At 40.6% G+C, this 23,988-nt stretch overlaps 1 protein-coding gene across 3 annotated transcripts in view; it reads left to right on the forward strand.

Moving 5' to 3' along the window:
* ATRN (attractin) overlaps positions 1 to 23,988 on the forward strand; it is a 239,209-nt gene that overhangs the window by 95,531 nt on the left and 119,690 nt on the right. For all 3 annotated transcript variants that reach the window (XM_034772107.1, XM_034772109.1, XM_034772108.1), the window contains exons 12-19: positions 5,873 to 6,093; positions 7,858 to 7,973; positions 8,524 to 8,662; positions 11,110 to 11,291; positions 13,480 to 13,696; positions 15,740 to 15,925; positions 18,603 to 18,836; positions 20,325 to 20,462. In XM_034772107.1, the coding sequence (XP_034627998.1) occupies positions 5,873 to 6,093; positions 7,858 to 7,973; positions 8,524 to 8,662; positions 11,110 to 11,291; positions 13,480 to 13,696; positions 15,740 to 15,925; positions 18,603 to 18,836; positions 20,325 to 20,462 (1,433 nt within the window). The remainder of the gene's footprint in view (positions 1 to 5,872; positions 6,094 to 7,857; positions 7,974 to 8,523; positions 8,663 to 11,109; positions 11,292 to 13,479; positions 13,697 to 15,739; positions 15,926 to 18,602; positions 18,837 to 20,324; positions 20,463 to 23,988) is intronic.

A 23,988-nucleotide genomic window follows, 5' to 3' on the forward strand; every position in this document is an offset into this window, starting at 1 on the left:
GGGGGGGGGGGGGGGGGGGGGGGGTTGGATGGGTCGGGAGTTCGGGGGGAGGTTGTCAGGGGGGCAGGGGTGTGGAGAGAGGTCGAGGCAGGCAGGGAGCAGAGGGAGTTGGATGGGTCAGGAGTTCTGGGGGTCCTGTCGGGGGCGGGGAGCAGTTGGATAGGGCATGGGAGTCCTGGGGGTCGGTCTGGGGGCGGGGCTGTGAATATGAGGTGGGGGTGTGGATAAGGGTCGGGGCAGTCAGGGGACAGGTAGGGTAGTCCTAGGGGGGCAGTTAGGGTGGGGGGTTCTCAGGAGGGGACAGTCAGGGGACAAGAAGAAGGGAGGCTTAGATAGGGGGTGGGGTCCTAGAGTGCAGTTAGTGGCAGGGGTCTAAGGAGGGGGCAGTCAGGGGACAAGGAGCGGGGGGGGTGGGGGTTCTGAGGAGGTCAGGGGGTGGGAAGTGGGAGGGAGTGGGCGGGGGCGGGGTTAAAGCGGGGCTCTTCCCCCTCTCCCCCAGTGTCCTCTTTTTTGATTGTGGAAATATGGTAACCCTACTCTTGACTCCATCCAGTTTCTTATTTTTAGCTGCCCTGACTCATTCTCTTCTCCGACTAGACCAGCCACTGTTGCCATCTCATCTCTAGAACTCAATCAGTCCAAAATCGAATTTTTCATCTTCCCTCCAAATACTTTTTCTCTTCCCTTCTCTATCTCCATTGTCATCTCTGCTTTTATTAGCTTTAATAGCTCAAAAAATCTACTCTTTCTTCACTGCTCCTACTCCTAAGACCTCTGTCTTGGTTACCTTTTCTTGCTTGCTTGTAGCCTTCCTCCTATCTGGCCTCTTCTCTCTTTGCTACCCACAAAACGTATGCTGTTTAGGCACAAATACAGCTGGGGGTCCATGCCATTTTGCTGGCTACATTTGCTATAATAATATCCATGTTTTAAGGAGTGTGTGATTTGCTAAGTCTCTGGTTTTGGTTCCAGGGCCATCTCTCTCTGAGGATGCCTCTCTTAAACACATGAAATGGGGGAGATTATGTAAATCACAAATGGGAGGTAGGCCTGTAATTCCCAGTAACTTTCAAGGGAGTTGAGCTTCCAGCTGCCCTTCGTGCCTTTGAAAATCTCACACAAAATAGATAGCAGTTTGACTATACTAAATACCTTCAATGCAATGACTTTTGTGAATTGCATTTAAGGGCATACTTAAGTTTTTTCCTTAATTGGGACCAAAAATATCCATAAGATGAAAGGAATGAACTTTTGCCAACCAAATTTCTGCCTGTATAGTGTCTGAAAAACAAACATTTCCTACCCCGTTATGGGGACAAAAATATCTTTTTTACAAATCTACTTACTGATTGCAAAAAGCCCCAGAGGAATTACCTCTATACTTTCCTGCGATTTGTTCTATAGACAGGCCAGATTTCAATGGCTTCTACCCTTAAAGAAAAGGGTGAATTATCCCACTGTTTATGAAATTCATGAGGTGGAGTACCTCAGTTTCCCTTCTTGTACAGCAGACCAGGTTTGTAATGGCTTCTCTGCTGTGCTAAGCTTTAAGTTTATTCACAGGTAATAGCTGAGGTTATTACTATGAGATCTTTGAACATGAGATTTATTTTCAATTATCATTTTTAACATGCTGAAAATTCCCCCCCCACCCCAAATTACACACATTACACATTGTTACAAGTTTACTCACTAGCATTTATGTCAAGGTATAACATTGTGACAGTCTGATTACTTAGAGCCACTTCAGCGCTCCCTGTTTCTGACATTGCTTCTTTTGTACACTGCACCCCTGCTCTTGCTTTAGAGGTAAATGTCTTTTGACTTTTTGTCACAGTTGTGGCTGCCCCTGCCATGGCCACATTCTTTGCTCCTCATTTAAAAAGATATTAAACTTTATAACCACATGGAAGTACCCAAAGGGTTAAATGCTAAATACCAAAGCCTCATCATACTAGCTGGCCATGTCTGGAAAAAGGGTCTGTCAATGTTGCAACTTTGGATGTGAGATTCAAATGGAGTTTTAGTGGCATTATTTTTTTTTATTTAAAAACAAAACAAACCCAATTTATCTTAAACCTACAAACAGAATTTTACAAACTATGAGCGTTGGTTTAGGTCCTTAAAACCGTACATAATTACACAAAAATATTTACCCACACACATTCTTTTTTTGCCTAATATCCCTATACTAGGGTTACCATATTTCAACAAGCAAAAAAGAGGACGGGAGGAGCCCCGCCCTAGCCCCGCCCCCCCAGAACCCCCAACCCTCCCCCCGTTCCTTGTCCCCTGACTGCCCCCTCCTGGGACCCCTGCCCCTAACTGCCCCCAGGGACTCCACTCCCTATCTAAGCCTCCTTGCCTCTTGTCCCCTGACTGCCCCAACCCTTATCCACACCCCCACCCCCAGACAGACCCCTGGGACTCCCACGCCCCATCCAACCACTCCCCACCCCCTGACAGCCCCCCCCAGAACTCCCAACCCATCTAAACCCCTCTGCTCCCTGTCCCCTGACTGCTCCGATCCCTCTCCACACTCCTGCCCCCTGACAGCCCCCCAGAACTCCCAACCCATCTAAACCCCTCTGCTCCCTGTCCCCTGACTGCTCCGATCCCTCTCCCCACTCCTGCCCCCTGACAGCTCCCCCCCAGAACTCCCAGCCCCCTACCCCCCGCTCCTTGTCCCCTGACTGCCCCCTCCTGGGACCCCTGCTCCTAACTGCCCTCCAGAACCCCACCCCCTACCTAAGACTCCCTGTTCCTTGTCCCCTAACTGCCCCCTTCTAAGACACCCCCCCCAACTGCCCCCCAGGACCCTACCCCCTACCTGTACCCTGACTGCCCAAAACTTTCTCCACTCCCCTCCAAAAGCCCCCCCCCCCGTTTCTTGACTGCCCCCTCCAGAACCTCCCTGTCCCTTCTCCTGCCCCCCCTTACCCTGCTGCTCAGAACAGGGTGTTGGGCTCTGTGCCAGCCGGACACATGGCTGAGCTCCCCTGCACAACACAAAACCCGGTCCCTGGCCCTGCACAGGGCTGCCGGAGCGGGCTGCAGGAGGAGGAGCTGCCGGCCGGCTCAGAATGCAGGGAGGGGGGGTGGGAGGAGGAAGCTGCTCCGGAGTCCAGCCCGGGACTTTCCTGCAGCCCTCCCAGCCGCTCGCTCTGCCGGGGGAGGGGGAAATCCCGGACATTGTGAGTGCTTTACAAATTCCCCCCGGACGCTATTTTTAGCACACAAAAGGAGGACATGTCCGGGTAAATCCGGACGAATGGTAACCCTACCCTATACCCAGATTACATTCCCATTTTGTATAATTGAAGGCAGTCAAGTTCCAATACCCCTCCCGCCCGCACACACACCATACTGATTTTGATTACAAACTATTCCTGTGGGAAAAAGGCCCATTTCCCCTCAGAATAGTTGTAAAAACTTCTGGGGATAACACACAGTGGTAGCAGTAGCCACTCTACCTGACCAATTGTATAATTTGTTTAACTACCACGGTTCTCAGTGTGACTGTACCGCATTGCACATATTTATATTTACATAACTGAATTTTATTATTAAACCAAGAATTCCCTTTTTATAACATGACAACTGTTACTTTTTAACATTTTTCACAACTCCCAAGTGCTTACTTCCCTACGAAGTCTGAAGTACTCATTTTTGCAAAAGCTACTTGTAACTCTTCACTTATTTTAAATCACTTACTTCTGCATTCAGTTCTTTAAGGTGCAATACAGCTGCCTTTCCCTGTGCTTTTTGTTTTTGTTTACACCTCAACTGAATTGCAGAAGTGCTATTCTCTGTTGCAATTAATTGTTTCTGAGCAACTTCAGGGGTTAAGCAACCCATTAGTTGGGGATTAGCCCTGCTTTGAGCAGGGGGTTGGACTAGATGACCACCTCAGGTCCCTTCCAACCCTGATATTCTATGATTCTATGAAAACCGTTTTTTAACTTTTCTTCACTCCGACCGAGTCACAGCTCCTGTCTCTTAAGGTGGTCTATTCACTTTGCTTCTGTCTCCAAACCCTGTTGTGCCAAGTCGTCTTTAACCGCCTCTAACTTTAATTTACAATCCTCCAGTTGCCTTTACTGGAGTAGCACCAAACATAGAAAAAATACTGGCACTCTCCCATAATGGTGCCTTTACTCTAAACCTCTTACAAGTGGATTTAAGTGCCTCCTTTCCTCCACCCTCTCTGCTGGTTCTTGTCACACAGACAGAGAGCACAAGACCAGAAATCTGAAGTGCAGGCAGCCTTCCCTACCTAGCGCTCCATGCAGTTTGACAACCCCGATGTGGCCCTCGGGCCAAAAAGTTTGCCCACCCCGCTCTACACGCTCGCAGAGTCTGTTCCCCAATATTCCATTCCCAGCTCTGATGCCTCGGGAGCCAAAAAATCTTACCGCATTATAGGTGAAACCACATTATATCGAACTTGCTTTGATCCGTTGGAGTGCGCAGCTCCGCCCCCCTCCGGAGTGCTGCTTTTCTGCGTTATATCCAAATTCATGTTATATCAGGTCGCGTTATATCAGGGTAGAGGTGTACCTTTTTCTTAGCCCACCACAGCAACCATATCACAGCTGTCTGCTTCTTGCTGGCATTAGGCTTGTACAGCTGTACATACGTCTCAAACATGTTTTCTAATGTATCAGTTATCACGTCGGGGTCTACTGCATCCTCCATCCAAGGGCAGGTCGCAAATGCAATCTCAATAACCCCATGGGGAATCTCCCCACACGCTCTCATTCAGTTATACTTAATGTTGCATGTTCCCAAAACTCCACGCAGTATCTCCCCATGCGTACTTTTAATCCCACAAATAAGGAGTCGCCTGTGAGACCCCATCTCACAATCTGGCACTTCTTATATCTCTTCCCTCCCCTTGCAATTCTTCACCAAATGTTGGCCTCTGATAGAGGCCTCCCTACGGGATGCGGGGGAGCAGGCAGATACCGGACACAGTATTCACAGATGCATCTGATGAAGTGGGCTGTAGCCCACGAAAGCTTATGTTCAAATAAATTTGCTAGTCTCTAAGGTGCCACAAGTACTCCTGTTCTTTTTGCAGATACAGACTAACACGGCTGCTACTCTGAAACCAGTGTTGGTATATAATACCCTAAATATTACTGATTACAATATAAACCCCACTCACTCCACATTCACACTCCTTTCATACTACGCCAGAGTCTGAAGATCCGAAGGAAATCCCGATGGCCAGTCGAAATTCAGTCCGATCACAAGGCATGGGTAGCCACACGTTACATGCTTTTTCTTTTTCAGGGCTCTGGGTCGGTGTCTGCTCCGACTTCAGCTATAGCAAACAACCTTTTTTATAGACCCGTCTGTCGCGTCATTAGCTCTTTGTCTGTTTACTTAGGCTTTCCCCATAATTCCAGGAGAGCAGTTCCGGGCAGGCTGCCATAATCCAGGACATTCCATTTCCTCTTATGGACATGACAAAGTTTATTTTGCATGACAGTTCTTGACTGCTCATAACCTTAAGTCCTTGCTTCAGCTGCCAGCACACAACTCACATGCACATACAGCATTTATACTAGGCCCGTATGGCCTATAGCGTATTACAACATATACATCACAACAGTCCCAGACTGAGGAGTGATCTGATGCAGTTTATGACTTAAAAGTCATGGGTTGAGATTCACTGAACTAGTGAAAAGCTGAGATACCATTCTGTTTAATGTGTTCCCTAACAACATCTATTGATCTAGTTGGATTTACTAGAAAAGGGCACCTATCCATATGCTCTAGGTGCCCTGCACAGTTATCAAGAGCTATATATGGTCTACAAATATATCAACATAACATTTACTTCAATTTTCTTATTTATGTTTAGCACTGTGTATATATTTGGAGGGTTCAACAGTCTCCTCCTGAGCGATATCCTGAGGTATACACCAGAAAGCTGTGAAGCTTATGACAACGAGACGTCTTGCTTGAGAGCAGGTCCTGGAGTCAGGTGTGTGTGGAACGCCACTTTTTCTCTGTGTGTCCCATGGGAAAGAGCAACAGTAGAGCAACAACAAAAAGTTTTTGAAGAATGTCCTTCTAAACCAGGTATGTATGCATTACACTTCCATAACATAGACACATAGCAATGAGTATATTTGTGTTAAGATGCATTACCACCAAAACAAGATACTCCAGTGCACATGCTTCTCCATCTGAGGAGAGTATAAAAGAACAAACATCACATGACCGATGTATAGTCACGTATCCTAATGTGCTACTGGAAGGTACTCAGATACAATGGTGATGAGTGTGGTATAAAAGCGTATATAGAATAGACTTCTACTTTTTTCTTTCCATACTGTTTCAAATCTTCTCTGTTCCTCCTCACATTTTTGTACATTACATTGTTCACTAAATAGCCAAAATCAGGGACTGTGGGCCAAGATTCTATATGATATGAACTTCAGATATAATTATGAACAAGTCAACTGCACCTACTCTATTGGGTATGCCAAATCTTTTCACTACTGCCATTATAAACCTCAGGTTATTTCATGAAAATATTCAGCATTCCAAGAGTTAGTAAAAAGATAAATGAGTAAAAATCCAGGAGTTGGCTCTCTGTGGTCCCAAAAATAATGTGAATGTGTTCAGTATTTGTTTCTTCTAGCAGTAAACATCAACAGCGTGTGCATTAGCAAGCTATTGCTACATACCGTGTGAAGAAGGTGCATCTGTAGACTTCTAATAAACAGCCTCATGTGTATTACTGTGAGAGCATGACTTTAATTTTGTTTTAATAAAAACTGGACAGTTTACAAATTAAATGCTACAGTAAAGTGATAGAAATAGCTTGAGGGCCACAGATTGCTGCTGAAATGATTGCTTGGCAGTTTGGGGTGTGGACAGTTAAAACTCCTCAATTTTTCTCCTTTAAACATCTACCCAACTCAGACTGTTGCTATTATCTTTGCTCCTTTATTAAATTTCCCAATAGGAGCCAGGCTTGGACCATTGTTCCATAGAAAATGACTGAGATTTGTCATTCTGAGAGCCACCAACTCTGTTGACAAGCACCATTGGGAAAGATTGGACAGGCCATGCTGCACTCCTTTGTGCTCATCAAGAGAGGAGGTGTCATCAGATGATTGTTGCTATCACTTTTTCAACTAGAGTGGGGAGTGGGGGCTCATAGAGTTACCAATCTTTGAGCAATTTCTTTGAACTACATTTAATTCTGGCCTCCGTTTATTACATTTTCTAACTACTATCAAGTCTGTAGTAGTGTATGCCAGTGCTCTGCTAGCTCCCAGAGTTGATTCTTTTTCTGAAACATGCTTCTGTAGTAGATTTAATTGTGTGAAAACAATTGATGTAAAAGGACAGTAATTTGAGATCTTTAATGTATAAACAAAGTACTGCATAAGCAGAGAAGATAAATGAGGAAAAAGATGAACTGGAAGATTTAAACATCACATGAAACTCCCAATTGAGAGCCAGGATTTCGGAAAAATGTGCCTGCATTTGCACACCTAAATTGCCCTGTTGTATATGCAAATGACATATGGACATCTATCTATTGGACTTGCATGGGCAATCTCAACATTTGTGTGTCTTTCTGCATTTAATTGCATGTGCACTTTCCTGAAAATGACTTCAAATTATTGACAGAAGAAATTAATGGAATTTCCTTCAACTTAGTTAAATTAAAGTAAAATCAAGAAGTCCAGTTTAATTGATAGCTCTCATGGGTTATGGGAAATCTGTTGGCACAGCCATTGGTTATATCATGTGTGTAAACAGTTTCTTAGAACTCTGTCAGGAAATGCTTGTTTTTGGTCATGCAGGATTTTTCTTTAATTGTTGTAGATCATGACAAATGTAATCAGATTACAGACTGCTATAGCTGTACAGCGAATACAAATAACTGTCAATGGTGCACTGACCAGTGTATCTTAAAGCATAACAACTGCACAGAAGATCAGGTAAAGGTGTTTAAATATCACTCTAAAAATGTTAATCTCGCTATGAAGTTTCAAATGTCAGGAAAACTAATCTGTGTCACAATTACCTCTATTTATGTGTTTCTGCTGTGAAAATAACTAACTACAAACATCTGAATTTCTTGAGGAGGTTCAGTGGCTTTTGGATCATATTATACTTCTCACTACTTAGGTAGCTGTATCCTAAAGAGACAATGGGAAGGGGCAAGGAAAGATGAGGGCATCAGTATGATTTATTTGATAAGGCATATGCACATCTTGATAATTCCATTCATAAGGTCAAAAAACCCTTGATTCCCTCCTCACATCTTATAAGCAAGATGCACAATTAATTTAAGAAGAACTTGAGCATGGTGAGAGGTGGCTTAGTGTGCAGATTTGGGGAAGGAATTCTGAACGTGATACATCTTTTGAAAATATTGGTCCTTCTATAGACTTAGTTTGTTGCCTCTTCTACAGAATTATAGTGGTGGTCTTCGTGAATGTGAACAGACATGTAAGAAAAAAAGTTTAAACATGCTGTGTGTTTTAGGTACCCATTACTGAATATGATAAATGCCCCAAGGATAACCCTGCATATTATTGTAACAAAAAGACAAGTTGTAAAAGCTGTGCCATGGATCAGAACTGTCAGTGGGAGCCCAGGAATCAAGAGTGCATAGCTTTACCTGGTACGTATATATTGTATTTAAAAACAAATACTAAATCCCTAAATCCAAAAAGATTCTTTATTTTTCCTGCTCAAAATCTATGGTATGTTTTTAAGATTACGGTGAGGTAAGGACTGTTCTTTGTAAGGAACAATTAATTTTATGTATATGTTAATGTACATATTCTGCTTTGAAATCCAACTGAAATCTTAGACTGGCATTTCTGGTCTGTTCATTCCAAATTAGATATGAAGCTTAGTATTATTAATATTATTATAAGTGGTAATTAGGACTGTCAAATGATTAAAAAAATTGCAATTAATTGCAAGATTTAAAAAAAAAGTTGTGATTAATCAATTTTAACCGCACTGTTAAACAATAGAACACCAATATAAATGTATTAAAGCTATTTTTTGACTTTTTTCTAATATATTTATTTCATTTACAATACAGAGTACAAAGTATACAATGCTCACTTTATATTATTATTTTTATTACAAATATTTGTACTGTAAAAAAGAGATACAAAAGAAATATTATTTTTCAGTTCACGTCATACAAGTACTGTACTGCAATCTCTTTATTGTGAAAATGCAACTTACAAATGTAGACTTTTTTTTTTATGTAACCGCACTCAAAACCAAAACAATGTAAAACTTTGGAGCCTACAAGTCCAAGCATGAAGGGGCGTACAAATGTTTAGCATATCTGGCCTGTAAATACCTTGCAACCCTTACAACAGTGCCAGGCAAATGCCTGTTCTTACTTTCAGGTGACGTAAATAAGAAGTGGGCAGCATTGTCTCCCGTAAATGTAAACAAACTTGTTTGTCTTAGCGATTGGCTCAACAAGCAGTAGGACTGAATGGACTTATGAGGTTTTGTTTATCTTTTTTACAGTGCAAATATTTGTAATAAAAATAATAAAGTGAGCACTGTACACTTTGTATTCTGTGTTGTAATTGAAATCAGTATATTTGAAAATGTAGAAAAACATCCACAATATTTATAATAAATTTAAATTTGTATTTTATGATTTTTTAACAGTGTGATTAAAACTGCGATTAATCGTGACAGTTTTTTTATCTAGTTAATTTGTTTTGCATTAATCGCATGCATTAATTGTGATTAATTGACAGCCCTAGCAGTAGTAATGTAGTGGATGAAGAGATAGTACTTAAGCTCCAAGCAAAATATTTCAGATCTGCTTTTGTCCCTCTTTTATCTATTTCTTTATTTATGTAATTGTTTCAAAAGATTTTATATCCCAGTAAGACCCAAATTTAATCAAGGTTAATTTAATTATCGAAAACTGTGTGCTTTCCCATGATCCGTTGTCTAATGTGAGGATTGCTACACCTCTACCCTGATATAACGCTGTCCTCGGGAGCCAAAAAATCTTACCGTGATACAGGTGAAACCACGTTATATCGAACTTGCTTTTATCCACCAGAGCGCGCAGCCCTGCCTCCCTGGAGTGCTGCTTTACTGCGTAATATCCGAATTTGTGTTATACTGGGTTGCGTTAGATCGGGGTAGAGGTGTACTGTATTATTCATTTGGGAATCAAGAACATGTTATAAAATACTAAATACTATTATTTTTCCTAGTACTTCTGTATCCTGAATATTCCCACAGCTGGATGAAGTAGAGCAATGAGTATACTGCCTTGAATTAATACTTTATTTATCAAAAAATCTGAAAGAGAAATGTTTCTTCCCTCCCACCTCCAAAATTGCCAGCTTTCATAATTACATTATTTTCTCAATGTTTGGCATTTTTCTTTAGTCCTAAGCGCTTGGAGTCATGTGACAAGCAAAGGCTTTTATTTAAAACAAAATAAGTTTCTAGCCCATATGGTTATAGAGAGAGGCTTGAAAGTGTGACCTGAATGCAGCCTAAAAATTTCTAGAACCGAAAGCAGTCAAAGCCCCAGATGTATTCGTTTTTATTTAATCATTTTAAAGCCAATTTCGTGATGGGGTGGTGTGTGTGTGTGTGTGTGTGTGTGTGTGTGTAAATCTAACTCAAAATTTAATTCTTGGGATTGGCAGTACTGCACCCTACCTCCTGTTTTGGCTGTTTCCGAGGGCAGGAGCACATCTCTTCTACTAGAATTTAGTAGTTGAATATTTAATTTCTTTCAGTTGACAAAAATATTAAAAAGGTGCATTTGACATAAATTAGAGACAAATATCCAACTAAAACTAGTAGCTAACCGGCATATCCCAAACAAAACTCCACTCTTGCCAAAAGATCGGTTTCCATCAAAGCTTCTCCTTCTTCAAAAGCCTTTGTTAATAGATGTGCCTTTTACCATGGCGGGAAGGTTGGTGAACCGAGCTCTTTTGGACTAAGGCTCCAATGCTGAGGGCCTCTTTTGGAGAACATTCACCATCCCCAAGTGATGTTTTTTGAATAGGGGGAGAAAGGTGTTGTGTATCATTAATTGGTTTCACTTTTTCATAGAAAATATCTGTGGAGCAAACTGGCATTTGGTTGGCAACTCGTGTTTGAAAATCAATGGCACAAAAGAGAGCTACGACAATGCTAAGTTGGCATGCAGAACTCACAATGCTTTACTGGCATCTCTCACAACCCAGAAGAAGGTGGAATTTGTTCTAAAGGAGCTGCAGAGAATGCAGTCTTTGGTGAGTGTTACTCTTGAATACCATGTGAGTAGTAGAGCGCTGAATATGGAAGAGTACTTACTGTGGTACTGTGTGTTTTACCAAAATCAAAATATGCTCCTTAACTCAGGGGACTGATTTTTTTTTTTTTTTTTTTTTGAAATTCAACATATTCCATGGCAGCTTTGCAGTGAAATAGTAAAGAATGTAAATGTGTAACATAAATATGAACATGCAGGGTGCCTCAAGGATATCATTGCATAATAAAATCACACACACACGTCTGATTTGGGATACATGACTGCAACATGAAGGTGAGTAGTTCTCATGTGAACTGCACATGGCACCCTAGACTGTAAATAAAGGTTCCATTGGGGCACCATATATACTTAGTGTAAAGCACTTAAATTGTTGTACTGTTCTGAAAAGTGGTTTGATACTCAACAGATCCATGTGAAATATTCAGTTAGATCTGCTCTAGTGACAAACATTTTTCCCTGTTAATGTTACAGAGCCAACACAACTAATAAAATGATTTAGAATTTATTACGACTTGCACATCAATAGAATTGACTTTCTAATCAATTAAACTTGTACAAAGACATGAATGGCGGGGTTGCGTAAGTGTTACTAAGGTTGTAGTGGTGGTCCACGGATGTAATTGAGGTCCTAATTTGGCTTGCAGAACCATTTTTATTGATGGTACAGAAGAAGAACTTATATAAGCTCTCAGAGCCAAGACTGCGCAGGGCTAGCAGTCAGTGACATTAATTTATTATTGGTAAACGGAAAAAATGGTCAACAGAAAGAAATGAGGTAATAAACATGGAATGTCATATTATGTTACTTTTCAGAGCAGAAACATACTTTATATGTAGAATACAAATATCTAAAGAAAAACTGAATTGTTAAATTGAAACAAGAACATTTTCCTTCTTCCCACTTTTGCTCCCTCCGTGATCTTAAAATGAAACAGTTCAACAGTTATAAGACACTAGGGTGCTCCATTTTTATCAACCCTATATGAGGTACTTTCTATACAAGATTACACATTAAAATAATCATTTGTGAGGCAAGGGGGAGAAACATAGAATATTGTACAAGTACATGGTTTTCAAAACTCAAGGCTTTTAGATACCAAGGTGATGAGTGCTGTATAAATTGATGAAATTGATAGCCATTCCCATAAGCGCTCTAACATTTGAACTTCTTTTAGAAAGGATGTCGTTCACTTACCTCTGGTTACTTTATTCTTAGAGAGTTGGTAATGGTGAGGGTCTTAGAAAAAACTGTGCAGATTTTTAAGGAATCTTTTTGTTTTAGTTTATATTTGTATGTTTTATTGTTTTAACATGTTTTGTAATTTCTAAAAATAGCTTTGGTAGAAAGCTACACTGCATCTAGTATTTGAACTCTGCCTTTCAATGATGTGCTGCTTTCACTCTGGTAATGACTTTCTGAGGGGGCGTGCTCACTGATTAAGAGTCCAGTGATTGCAGCTTGTCTGTTCATTTGTAGTTCCTCTGAAAAAATGTGGCCTGATTTTTTCAGAGGTGCTGAGTACCCACAGGGCTTCAGTAAGTGTTGCAGGTTTAAGTTAATGGAAGATAAAATGTTCTGAAGTAGGTGGATTACTTTGTGGGCCGCCCAATGATAGTAACTGTTTTCATTGCTTAGATAAACTATTTGTAGCTGTTTTCTTTAAGTCACCATTACGTTCTGCATAACAGTAACCCCAGAAAACTGCTGTTTCTATTTCTCTCCTTTTACAGTACACTCATGAGCATCTAAGGCCAACTTTTCTTGTTAATTTCAGAATTGTTCAGGTTTAAAATGTATTAAAATGTTCTGCTTCCTCTCTAGTTCTTACCTTTTTTCAGCTATTTAAAAACTATGTGTGGAGTGGTTTGGGAGATGGGAGGGAGCATGTTTTAAATTAGATAAATGAGGCACATGCTTGAAGGATGTTAATTCTCCAGTTGATGTGCTCTGTAAGTCCAGTGTGACTAAGAAAACAGTATGCTCTTAATTAATGTTTGCGCTTCCAAATCTGCTAGAGTGGTTCATACACATTGCAAGACGTTAGTGTTTTGTTTTATTTATTTATTTGTCTATTTGTTTGTTTATTTATGTAAAAGTCCTGCTTCTCAACTATATGAAGTGGTAAAATTGTGGTGTTGAGTCAATCGAACATTTATTTTATCTCTAGCCCAAAACTTTGACCCCATGGGTTGGGCTGCGGAAAATCAATGTGTCGTACTGGTGCTGGGAAGACATGTCTCCGTTTACAAACACCTTGCTCCAGTGGCTGCCTGGGGAACCAAGTGATGCTGGATTTTGTGGATATTTAGCTGAGTCTTACCAGCAGGGATTGAAGGCCGCAACATGTATCAACCACGTTAATGGCAGTATCTGTGAAAGAGCTGGTAAATATGCTGCTGATGAATGGGTTTTTTTATGGGGAAGTATTTTATTTTCTACGTAATACAAATAAGATTCCCCCCCCCCCCCCAGTTAAATTTGAATGTTTGCATCATTCAGTAACCAAACAGACCAGTTTGAACAATAGTTTTGGTTAGTTATTCTGTACAAAAATCAGGCATTTAAAAAAACACTAAAAGTACAATGAGACTGAGCAATAATTAGCTTTAACTCTTTTTTCCAATTGTATATTTGTATATGACATTCAGGTTAATTATGGTGTGGAACAATCTTCTTACTAAAAAATAAAAACTATTCTCTACCTGAATTTTTTTGTACATGTTGTCTAGCCAGAGGATAATTTTTCTTTTCTTTTTTTTTTTTTGAAGTTTAAAGTTAATTGAGCAAAACACTTTGGAAATATGAGAATTTTGAAAAAACAAAACAAAAAGAAAACTAGATAAATTCATTGAGTTTAAGTCCATTAATGGCTATTAGCCAGGATGGGTAAGGAATGCTGTCACTAGCCTCTGTTTGTCAGAGGGTGGAGATGGACGGCAGGATAGAGATCACTTGATCATCACCTGTTAGGTCACTCCCTGTGGTGCACCTGGGATTGGCCATTGTCGGTAGACAGGATACTGGGCTGGATGGACCTTTGGTCTGACCCAGTATGGCCATTCTTATGTTCTTATGTCCTCTGTCATTTTTGGAACTGCATATCTTTAAAACAGCTGGGTCTATTAACTCTCCATTCTAGATAGTTACTCTGAATAACAATTAGAGCTGCCTTTTTAATTTTTTAGAAAGGCTGGCTGATTACATATCTAAATTAGCCACACCAATGTAAGTCCTGCTTTGTGCTAGTACAGGATAAATACAGAGATGAAGATGTTTGCAGAATTGCGAGTCACTAATTTTCTAACTAAACATTCTCACAGTATTTTAACCTAGTCTATAACTAGTTTAAAACTTAACTTGGTCTGTCTTTTTTGGTCTGAGAATGGTTAGTTTTAAATTGTCGTCTAGTGGATTAAGCACTGGACTAGGAGCCAAAAATTCTTGAGTTAGAATTCTGGTCCTAATACCGATTTGATCTGTAACATTGGTCAAGTTACTTTACCTTTATCCCACTCTTCCACATGTAAAATGCTGACACTATTTACTTCCCAGAAGCATGAAGAGGACTGTATGGATAAAGTATATGCAGCACTATAGAGATGTAAATAGCAATAACATTTAAGTTGTTTCCTTTCAGTTTTACTCTGCATTTGCACTGAAGAGAATTCATAATTACTGAAAAATGAATTGCTGTAACTGATATATTTCCTACTGCGTAGATCTCATATTATGAAGTTTCTCATCTTGGCCATTTTACAGATGAAATGATTCAGTTCAGCAACAACTAACTGATTAAATACTCAAACTACATTTTGAGAGATTTTTCAATTAGTAGTAGAGTTAGGCTATTTTTTTTTTCTTTTTTGGCAAATAAACGAATCACTGAAAAATGCAGTTTCGGCCAACCCGAAATTATTCACAAACTGGGCACAAGTTAATCGCATAGTTTTTGGACCAAACCAAAAATATCAAATTTTTTTGGCAATGCCATTTTGTTTCGACCAGATTTGTTTGTTTCAAATTTGGGCATTTTGACAAAAGCAAAGGAAGAGTTCATTCTGAAAATGGAACAAAAAAATTTCAAGTTAGGTTAAAACTAAATGTTTTGTTTCAACCTAACTCAATTTTTGTTGACTTCTTGATTCATCAGAAATTTTGAAAATATTTTATTTTTGGTTCAACCTGAAACTAAGCTGTTTTCAATTTTTCAGAGCTGCCAGCAAACCAAAAAAACAGGAACCAGTATTCACCCAGCTCTAGTATATTAGTCACACTGAACTTCCCAGTTTGACTAGTGGACAAAGAGTGATTCACCTCTACATTTTTTTATTGTGCAAATGAGCAAGGGCCTGTAATTTACTACCATAAAATAGAATATTGTGTAATCTGTTTTCCCATGTCATTAAGTGTTGTTTCTTAATGCCCAGCTAACCACAGTGCCAAGCAATGTCGCACACCCTGTGCCTTGAGGGTGGCATGTGGAGAGTGCACGAGTGGCAGCTCTGAGTGCATGTGGTGCAGTAACATGAAACAGTGCGTGGACTCAAATGCTTACGTGGCCTCTTTCCCCTATGGCCAGTGCATGGAGTGGTACACCATGAGCAGCTGTCCACGTAAGTAATTTCCTCTGTACCTGGAAAGATGGTCTAAGAAAGCTTGGCTTTGCATAAATTGCTAACCAATTTAATGTGACAAGATCATATGCAGTTACATAGTGTTAGAAAAATCACAGATTCCCTGATTGCATGAGCTCTGCAAATGTAAGGACCAATCCTTGAACATGTTATGTTTCATGGAAGGTGTTAAGCAGGATTGTGCACTAAAGTATGGCTCTAACCTAAACAGCAAACAACATAAGCTCTCAAATGGGGTTATGAAAACTCATTTTTTTCAGGAAGAAAACACATCCAGTATTTTTTTCCAAATTTTGTCAATTTTGCAGCGTGTCATTCTGAAACATTTATATTAGCAAAATATATGTAAAATATTTTTGCTAAGTTAGAAGTATTCATTTCTAATTTGATCTGTGTATTGAAATGAGAGCTATTCTAAAAGCTAAAGAGCAATGAGGAGAACAGCAAGGTTCTTGTTTTGTGTATTTTGAAACCATAAAGAGGTTATAGAATTTTGTAGCAGCCTCGGGAAATGGGGGTCTGGGCAAAGTCATTGGTAATAGAGAATGGTGTAGTTGGGGGAATGAATTATCATTAAATATTTTAGAGGGAAATTAGGGGGCTGAGTTTGCTAGGATCTAGAAACTGCTGGAGGCTGGTCAGGGAGTCTGAAGATACGGTTCTGGACTGTCATAAACAGACAGTTAAGTGTTAATTCTTTTTTTACCTGTAAAGGGTTAAGAAGTTCACAGTACCTAGCTGACACCTGATCAGAAGGACCAATAAGGGAACAAGATACTTTCAAAGTTGGGAGGAGGGAGTCTTTGTCTGTTCTGTGTGTGCTTTTGCCGGACAGGGAGAAGGAACCATCCCACTCCTAACAGGGTAGTGAGTAATTAGAGAAGGAATGTATTAAATTACTTTTATTTCTATTTGTAATTTCTTTTGCAAACATAGAGGGAGAATCAAATTGGGTTTTTGTGTAACTTTAAGGTTTTGTCCAGAGGGAAATCCTCTGTGTTTTCAATCTGTTGTCTGTGAGATCATCTTGCTTTCTAATCTCACAGAGGTATTCCTTTCACCCTTTTTCTTTAATTAAAAGTCTTCTTTAAGAACCTGATTGATTTTTCGTTGTTTTAAGATCCAAGGATTTGGAGGGGGGAATTTTCTTGAGTCTACCCAGGAAAAAGGGTATAGAGACTTGGGGGAGGGAAATTAATCAAATCCTGCCAGGAAAGGGGGGATAAGGACTGGGGAAATATTTGGGGGAAGGCAGAGTTCCCAAATGGCAATCCCTCAAACGTTTTTTAAAAACATTTGGTGGTGGCAGCGACTGTTTTGCCTAAATTGGCTTAGGGGTTATTCATGCAGGTCCCCACATCTGTACCCTAAAGTTCAGAGTGGGGGGGACACCTTGACATGGATGAAGCTGGCTTATTTTTCCTTCTACAGTATTTGCAATAGGTTGTTTCTTTTCATTCTCTCTTCAGTGAATATGAAAATTACTTATAAACACTGTAAAATGATTAGTTTTAAATTATTAATTCATAAACAGATAGTTGGTATTTTACTCCACATGCCTGAAGTTGAAGGAAGTGATAGGGGACGTGATTGAATGGAGCAAAATAATAGAAGCATATTTTCTACCTCTAAAGTCAAAATGCAAACGCTGCCAAGAATTCAGTAGTTAAGATCGAAAGACATTATAGTCCCCTCTGAGAACAGAAAATCTTTCTTCATTTGTTCAAGCTCAAATTTGTGATTGAATGAAACTGTGTATTGAAGTAGAATAGCACAGCATTGAGGTTGATCCTGCAAATAAGACAATTTCTATATCATCGCTGAAACAGTCACACTTATTAACAAGGAACTGAGGAATAGCTAACGGGAGTGTGGAATTTACACCCTAGCTCAGCAGAACGCTGGGCTTGAGGGATCTTCATATGCCCCCTAACTGTCAAGTTTGCTTTAGAATGTTTTGCGTCTGCATGGTGCTGCACTCAATTTCTACCACGTGGTTCTGTGGAGACAGTAGACTGAGGACAAATTACCTTGATAACCCCTTCTTTCTAATGTAGGTTTATAATTGATATAGAATCATGTAATATTAAGCTGTATATGGTTCATGTCTAAATAAAGTGGGGTACATCTCAGTAAAGATTTGAAACCGGTCATTGGTTAATCAAATTAAATATGTTTCTTTCCTTCATTTGGAGATCATGTATTTTATCTTTCTAATATTTTATTGTAAATAAGACAGTTATAATTCAAATAGTTAATTGAAAACATTCAGCAAAATTTTAGTGTGCATTGTTTAATTTTTAGAAAGGGACTGGGTGTTTTTCTGCTGTTTAATGGCTTTCTCTGTAACTGGTTAAATGATTTAGACTCTGTGCCTTACTGTACCAATTTGGATAACAGGCCTTTTTTTCGTTTTTTGTTTTAGTCTGTAATAAAGTTTAAAAGCAAGCTTTGAGATTGTCGGATTAAGTACACTAATAGAAATTCATGAAAATACATCTGTTTATAAATGTATTAGAATAAACGTTGATTCCAACTTGTAAGGATCAGTCTCAAGGTCAATAAAAGGCATATGAAGATTCTTATTTCAAATATTGTCTTGTGTCTTGTGAGGCATCCAATGGTTTATTTTACCATTTGACATTTATTTTCAAAGCTGCAAACTGTTCTGGCTACTGCACGTGTGCGCATTGTTTGGAACAGCCTGGCTGTGGTTGGTGTACGGACCCTAGTAACACAGGAAAGGGGAAATGCATGGAAGGCTCCTACAGAGGTCCAGTAAAGATGCCATCTCCACCAACAACAGGAAAATCCTACCTGGAACCCATCCTTAATGTCAGCATGTGTCCAGCAGAGAACAAATACAACTGGTCCTTTATCCAGTGTCCAGGTAACTGAGCAGTTTTTTAAATAATTGAAACACTTCAGGGGTCATACAACTTAGGCTATGTCTACACTGGCAATTGAACGACAAAACTTTTGTCTTTCAGAGGTGTTAACCCCCCCCCCACACACACACAAGACAAAAGTTTTGCCGCAGCAAGTGTCAGTGTGAACAGCACGTTGTCGGCAGGAGTGCTCTCCTGCCGACAACGTGAACGCCGCATTGGGAATAGAAGTTTTTTGTCGGCAGGAGAGCAGACAAACAGCGGCTACGCTGATTGACTCTCAGCGGCACGGCTGTGGTGACACAGCCACGTTGCTAAAAGCCAGGGGAAAAAGTAATATTAAACTCTTACCGGTACGGGGGTCCGGCTCTGAGCCTCGGAAGGGGCGGGACCTCGGGCGGAAGGGGCAGGGCTGGGAGTCAGCCTCCCCCGGCCAGCCCATCCGTGCTGCCTGACCCTTGCCACCCGGGGCGCCGGTGGCGATTTAAAAGCGCCCGGGGCTCCGGGAGCCATGGGCCCTTTTAAATCGCCAGCTCCAGGGCAGCTGCCCCTTTTGCCCCCCCATCGGCAGCCCTGCCAACAGGGATGGGGGGGAAGAAGGGGCACAGTGCTTTAAGGAGGGCCCCTTGCCGCGGCAGTGCTTTAACGCCACTGCCCCTTTTGCCCTACCCACCCCCGTCAGCGGCCCTGCTGGTACGGTCCCTACCGGCAGGGCTGCCGACGGGGAGGCAAAAGGGGCAGCGACAGTGCTTTAACATCGGCTGCGTACGGGCAGTACCAGCTTCTTACCGGTACGCCGTATTGTACCAGCCCACTTTCACCCCTGCTAAAAGCTGTGTAGTATAGACATAGCCTTAGACTCCAGGTGAAAGACCAAATGCTTAAATGATTGCAGAACTTAATTTCCTATTACTAAATGAAGAGGAAAAAAGTGAAATACGCACAAAGAATGTAAATTTGATTTTGAAAAGGAAGGAGTCCACAGTCAGACTACAGCATTTTAGTCTTTATATTAATCACTTTTGAGTATATTTAAACAGGAGGAATGAATGAAAATAAGAAGAAATGCAGTTCTTATTTTCTAAATAAAACATTCAGTTGACTATTAGCAAGGCCCAGTTTCTTATGCAGCACATTTGCGTTGAATTATGTAGTGAGGATCCCAGAAATATGTGGACTGCTTGCCTCCCTCCAACCCCATGAACCTCTCCCAATTGTTGCTTCCAGTCCAGTCAGAACAGTATCTCTGTTGTATACTTTGGTAATCAATTTATTTTCTACCTCTCTAACATTTTAAATTTGAAACAGTCATCTTCTTGATGGTCTCAGATGTCACGGCCTAGGGTCTCTTTCCAATTCAGAACTTGCATGAGGTAGTTCCATTCATAACATGATTAAGCTGCTAACCCAAAATGCAGATCAGATTCTTCAGACATTGTGTGAAGCACTATATTTGAGCACAACTATCAAGTATCTCTTTGTTCCCTCAGCCTGCCAGTGCAATGGGCACAGTAAATGTGTAAATGAAAGCATCTGTGAAAAGTGTGAGAACCTGACAACTGGCAAACACTGTGAGACTTGTATATCCGGCTACTATGGAGATCCTACTAATGGAGGAACATGCCAGTGTAAGTGAAGTCTTAAATCTGTAGTATAATCAAATCTCGGGGATTTTATACTGCAGCTTATCGCCATAGTATCTGAGTGGAAATCAGATCCCTCTTGTGTATATCAGCTAATGTATTTCATTTATTACATACCCAAACTACACTAAAAGAACATTAAGGTTGCAAAGCCAAGCTCTCAAAAAATAGGAAATGCCAGAATTAAGGCTGTCTGTGCAACATTAATTCAGTCCTCCTGTGCATATGTGTTATGGGAGAGTCTTGTCAAACATCACATAAGAAATCTGTTGCAGAATGAGAGGTAGAACCCATGCTGTGTGCTGGTATTGGCAGTACTAGGAATATGGTAAGCATGATATATACTTCATACAACATTAAACCACGTAACATCTATGTGAATTATTATTGTTGGTATTCTTAAACTGACTTTACATATGGTGCCTTGAGGTACAGAGTTATGAGTGGCCCAAGCTGTGCAATGAATTTGAGAGTGAGCTGGCAATAGAAGGCATGAATTTTTACTCCCAGCAATCAGTTCTAACTACTGGATTATAGTGTGTCCCTGTGACACAGAATTTGACATAGAATAAGTTACTTTTTTAGGGGTGGGGGAGGATCCAGCCTATTTATCTGAGCATGATACAGAAACAGTTTATGTTGTTGCTCATGTGTTGTATGACTCTTGTGCTTCTGTGAAGCCAACCACGTCAACCATTTCTCCTGCAACATCATGCCATTGGTGGAGTTCTTCTGAGCTGAGACCCAGAACGAGGTGGTTGCCCTGGCCTTGGCCTGCATCGTCAGTGTCATGTCCTTCCTGACCATGCTGATCTCTTTCCTGTACATCCTTACAGCCATCCTCAGGATCCCCTCCCAACAGGGCAGGTGCAGGACCTTCTGCACCTGCACCTCCCACCTCACAGCCATCTCCATCTTTTTTGGAACTCTGATCTTGGGGTACCTGTGGCCCGGGCCAAGCTATTCTGATCAGCAGGACAAAGCTAGTTCTGTGCTGTATGCCCTGATTATTCCACTGCTGAACCCCATGGTCTACAGCCTGAGGAATAAGAAGGTTTAAAGAGGCACAGTGGGGAAGGCTTCCTGTCACAGTCTGTGGTTAGTATCCTCCCACCCATCCATACTTCCAAAGAACCTCCCCCAAGCAGAGTTTTCTATAACACGTAAAAAGAGAAGAGTCAGAGACTCAATGACATCCCCTAGGGACTTGGCTAATGAAAATCTGTCAAAGGTGGAAAGCACTGAAGCAGAGATTTTCAATGGACCTAAGGGAGTTAGATGCTCAAATCCGTTCGTATGCAGTGAGAGTGGAATGTCTTTCTCTCTCTTAGTATCCTTATAAAATCCCAAGCCAAATTCTATTCAAAGGTATGGAAAAAACTAGAAACCGTGCTAAGTATTAATAGGATAGCAATTAACATTTAATCCATAGGTGATAAAGCTAGTAGGTAATGTCAGAAGAAAAAATGTACTGTATTTGGCCAAGTTTTTAGTTTACCCTCATTCTATCAATATGTACTATCAAGGTGAAAAAAACGGTTTGACCCATGAGGGCTAGCCTGGATTATAGATGGAGACCAGGCAGGCAAGGCTACATCCCCTGATGCCAGAGCAATTGCTAGCCAGTTGTAGCTGTTTTTTGTTGGAAAGGCTGCCACTGGTGAATTCCTAGCGTTTGTTACTGGCACTGGATTGGCTGGTGGGTACCAGGAGCAGTTTTCTGTTATCTTAATCCTTTACGCCGCCTCCTTTTTTCTCCTCTGGAATTATTTGGGTATTAATTCCTCTTTGTTCTGTCTGTATTGGTCGGTTTGTTACACACCGTGTTTCAGTCACAGCCTTTGGGGGAGCTTGAATACTTGGAAGTAGTTGTGTGTTCACCAGCTATTGGTGATAATTGTGATTGTATAGTATGATTAACATATCTTTGATTTACAGGATTGCAATTTTAGTCAGTTGGTTTTGGCAGTATGGCGCAGCATGGGTTAGATTCCCCCTCAAATGGGATAACATTCATGTCAGGGATGGCAGGGTTGGTGTTTCCAACTTTCCTGAGGATGGATGTTGGAAAAAATCCCTCTTTCCTGTGAATTGAGCTCTTGTATCTGACTTGGTGGCTGACTTGTGCACTGGTCTGCATAGAACTGTGGTCAGGTCTTGGAATAGTTGTAGGCCTCAGAATAATGTAGGCTTTGTAGACCCTAAAAATGTAGGTATACTTGGAATTTGAGTGACTGACAAAAAGCGTGGGAAGGTGCAGCAAAAAGTGGGGGTAGCTGAGGTCTTCCCCTTTTTCCATTTTGCTAAGACAGGTTATTTTAGGATGCTGCTGTTTTTAAGGTTTAATAAAGCTGTGGCCATTTGGTCAAAAGAGAGTTCTTTTCCTTTTTCTCATTGGCCCCTTGCCATTTGCAATATCAGAAAGATAACAGGATGCTAGCTAATTCACGCCTCAGCAGCTGCTTTTTAAAAATAGTGTTGTCCTGTGTAGAACAGTGTGTTAACTAAGGGCGGAAAATATAACCAATCGAAACGCAAAAATAGCTGTAAGGGAGTTTTCTCTAGTTTGTTCAGTATTTTTGAATTTTCTGATGGAACTTTCACATGAAGAAATGTTAGTACTAGATAAAAATGGTATTTGGAATAAAATAGAAGGCACTGGTATCTCTGAGGTCAAATACATTTCCTCTCTGGTGATGATTCTAAAATGGTGCTGCCTGGAACACTTGCTGGTGGTCCACGGGCAGCTGGTGGTGACAGGGAACTGAACTTGCCCCTGTGAGTTGCTAAATTGCGCTGAAAAACAGCTAAACTATATCAATCCTTTTCCATGCAAAGGGTGCAGTAGCTGCCACTGAGATATTATGAAGTCATGAATGAGGAGGGAGTTTGCTCTCATGAGAGTGAATGAGAATGGAGGTGGTCCCTGAGATAATCTCTTTATTTTGCAGTCCACTCTGTGGAAAAAGCCTGAGGAACTCTACTCTATGGGAGTGCTAATCTATAGTTGATAAATTGTTTTGGCTTTTATGAGGTCCACAGTGGATAAAAATTGACTAATTAAAATAAATAAAATCCATATTTTTAAATCAAATTGGATTTTTTAATTTAAATACAGGAATTAAAAAAATACTATTACAAAAATGGAAATTGTCATCCTGTGTTAAGGCTGAAATGTATTATAATCTATCATTTAAATTAAATACAAGAAATAATAAGCAATACATGTTTTCTGCCAAGTTTTAAAGAAAATCAAACTGCTCTACTGATTGAAGTCACTGGCCAAGTAGCTGAAAGCAGAGTTTGCTGAAGTGCTAAATCAGTGTTGGACAGCAGTACCCTTTTGTTCAGGTGCAGAGAGAACATTTTCTTTTCAGTTTATTCAACTAGTTCAGTTTAATGACTAGTTCATTCAAAGTTAAGAAACCAATTGGGAGTTGAAAAGCAGGATTTTTTTTTTTATATATTCTCTTTCAAACTATGGCTAGATGTGAGAGGAGGAGAACTACGT

This window comes from Trachemys scripta, chromosome 5 (assembly GCF_013100865.1).
Source record: "Trachemys scripta elegans isolate TJP31775 chromosome 5, CAS_Tse_1.0, whole genome shotgun sequence".
Lineage (NCBI taxonomy): Eukaryota > Metazoa > Chordata > Testudines > Emydidae > Trachemys > Trachemys scripta.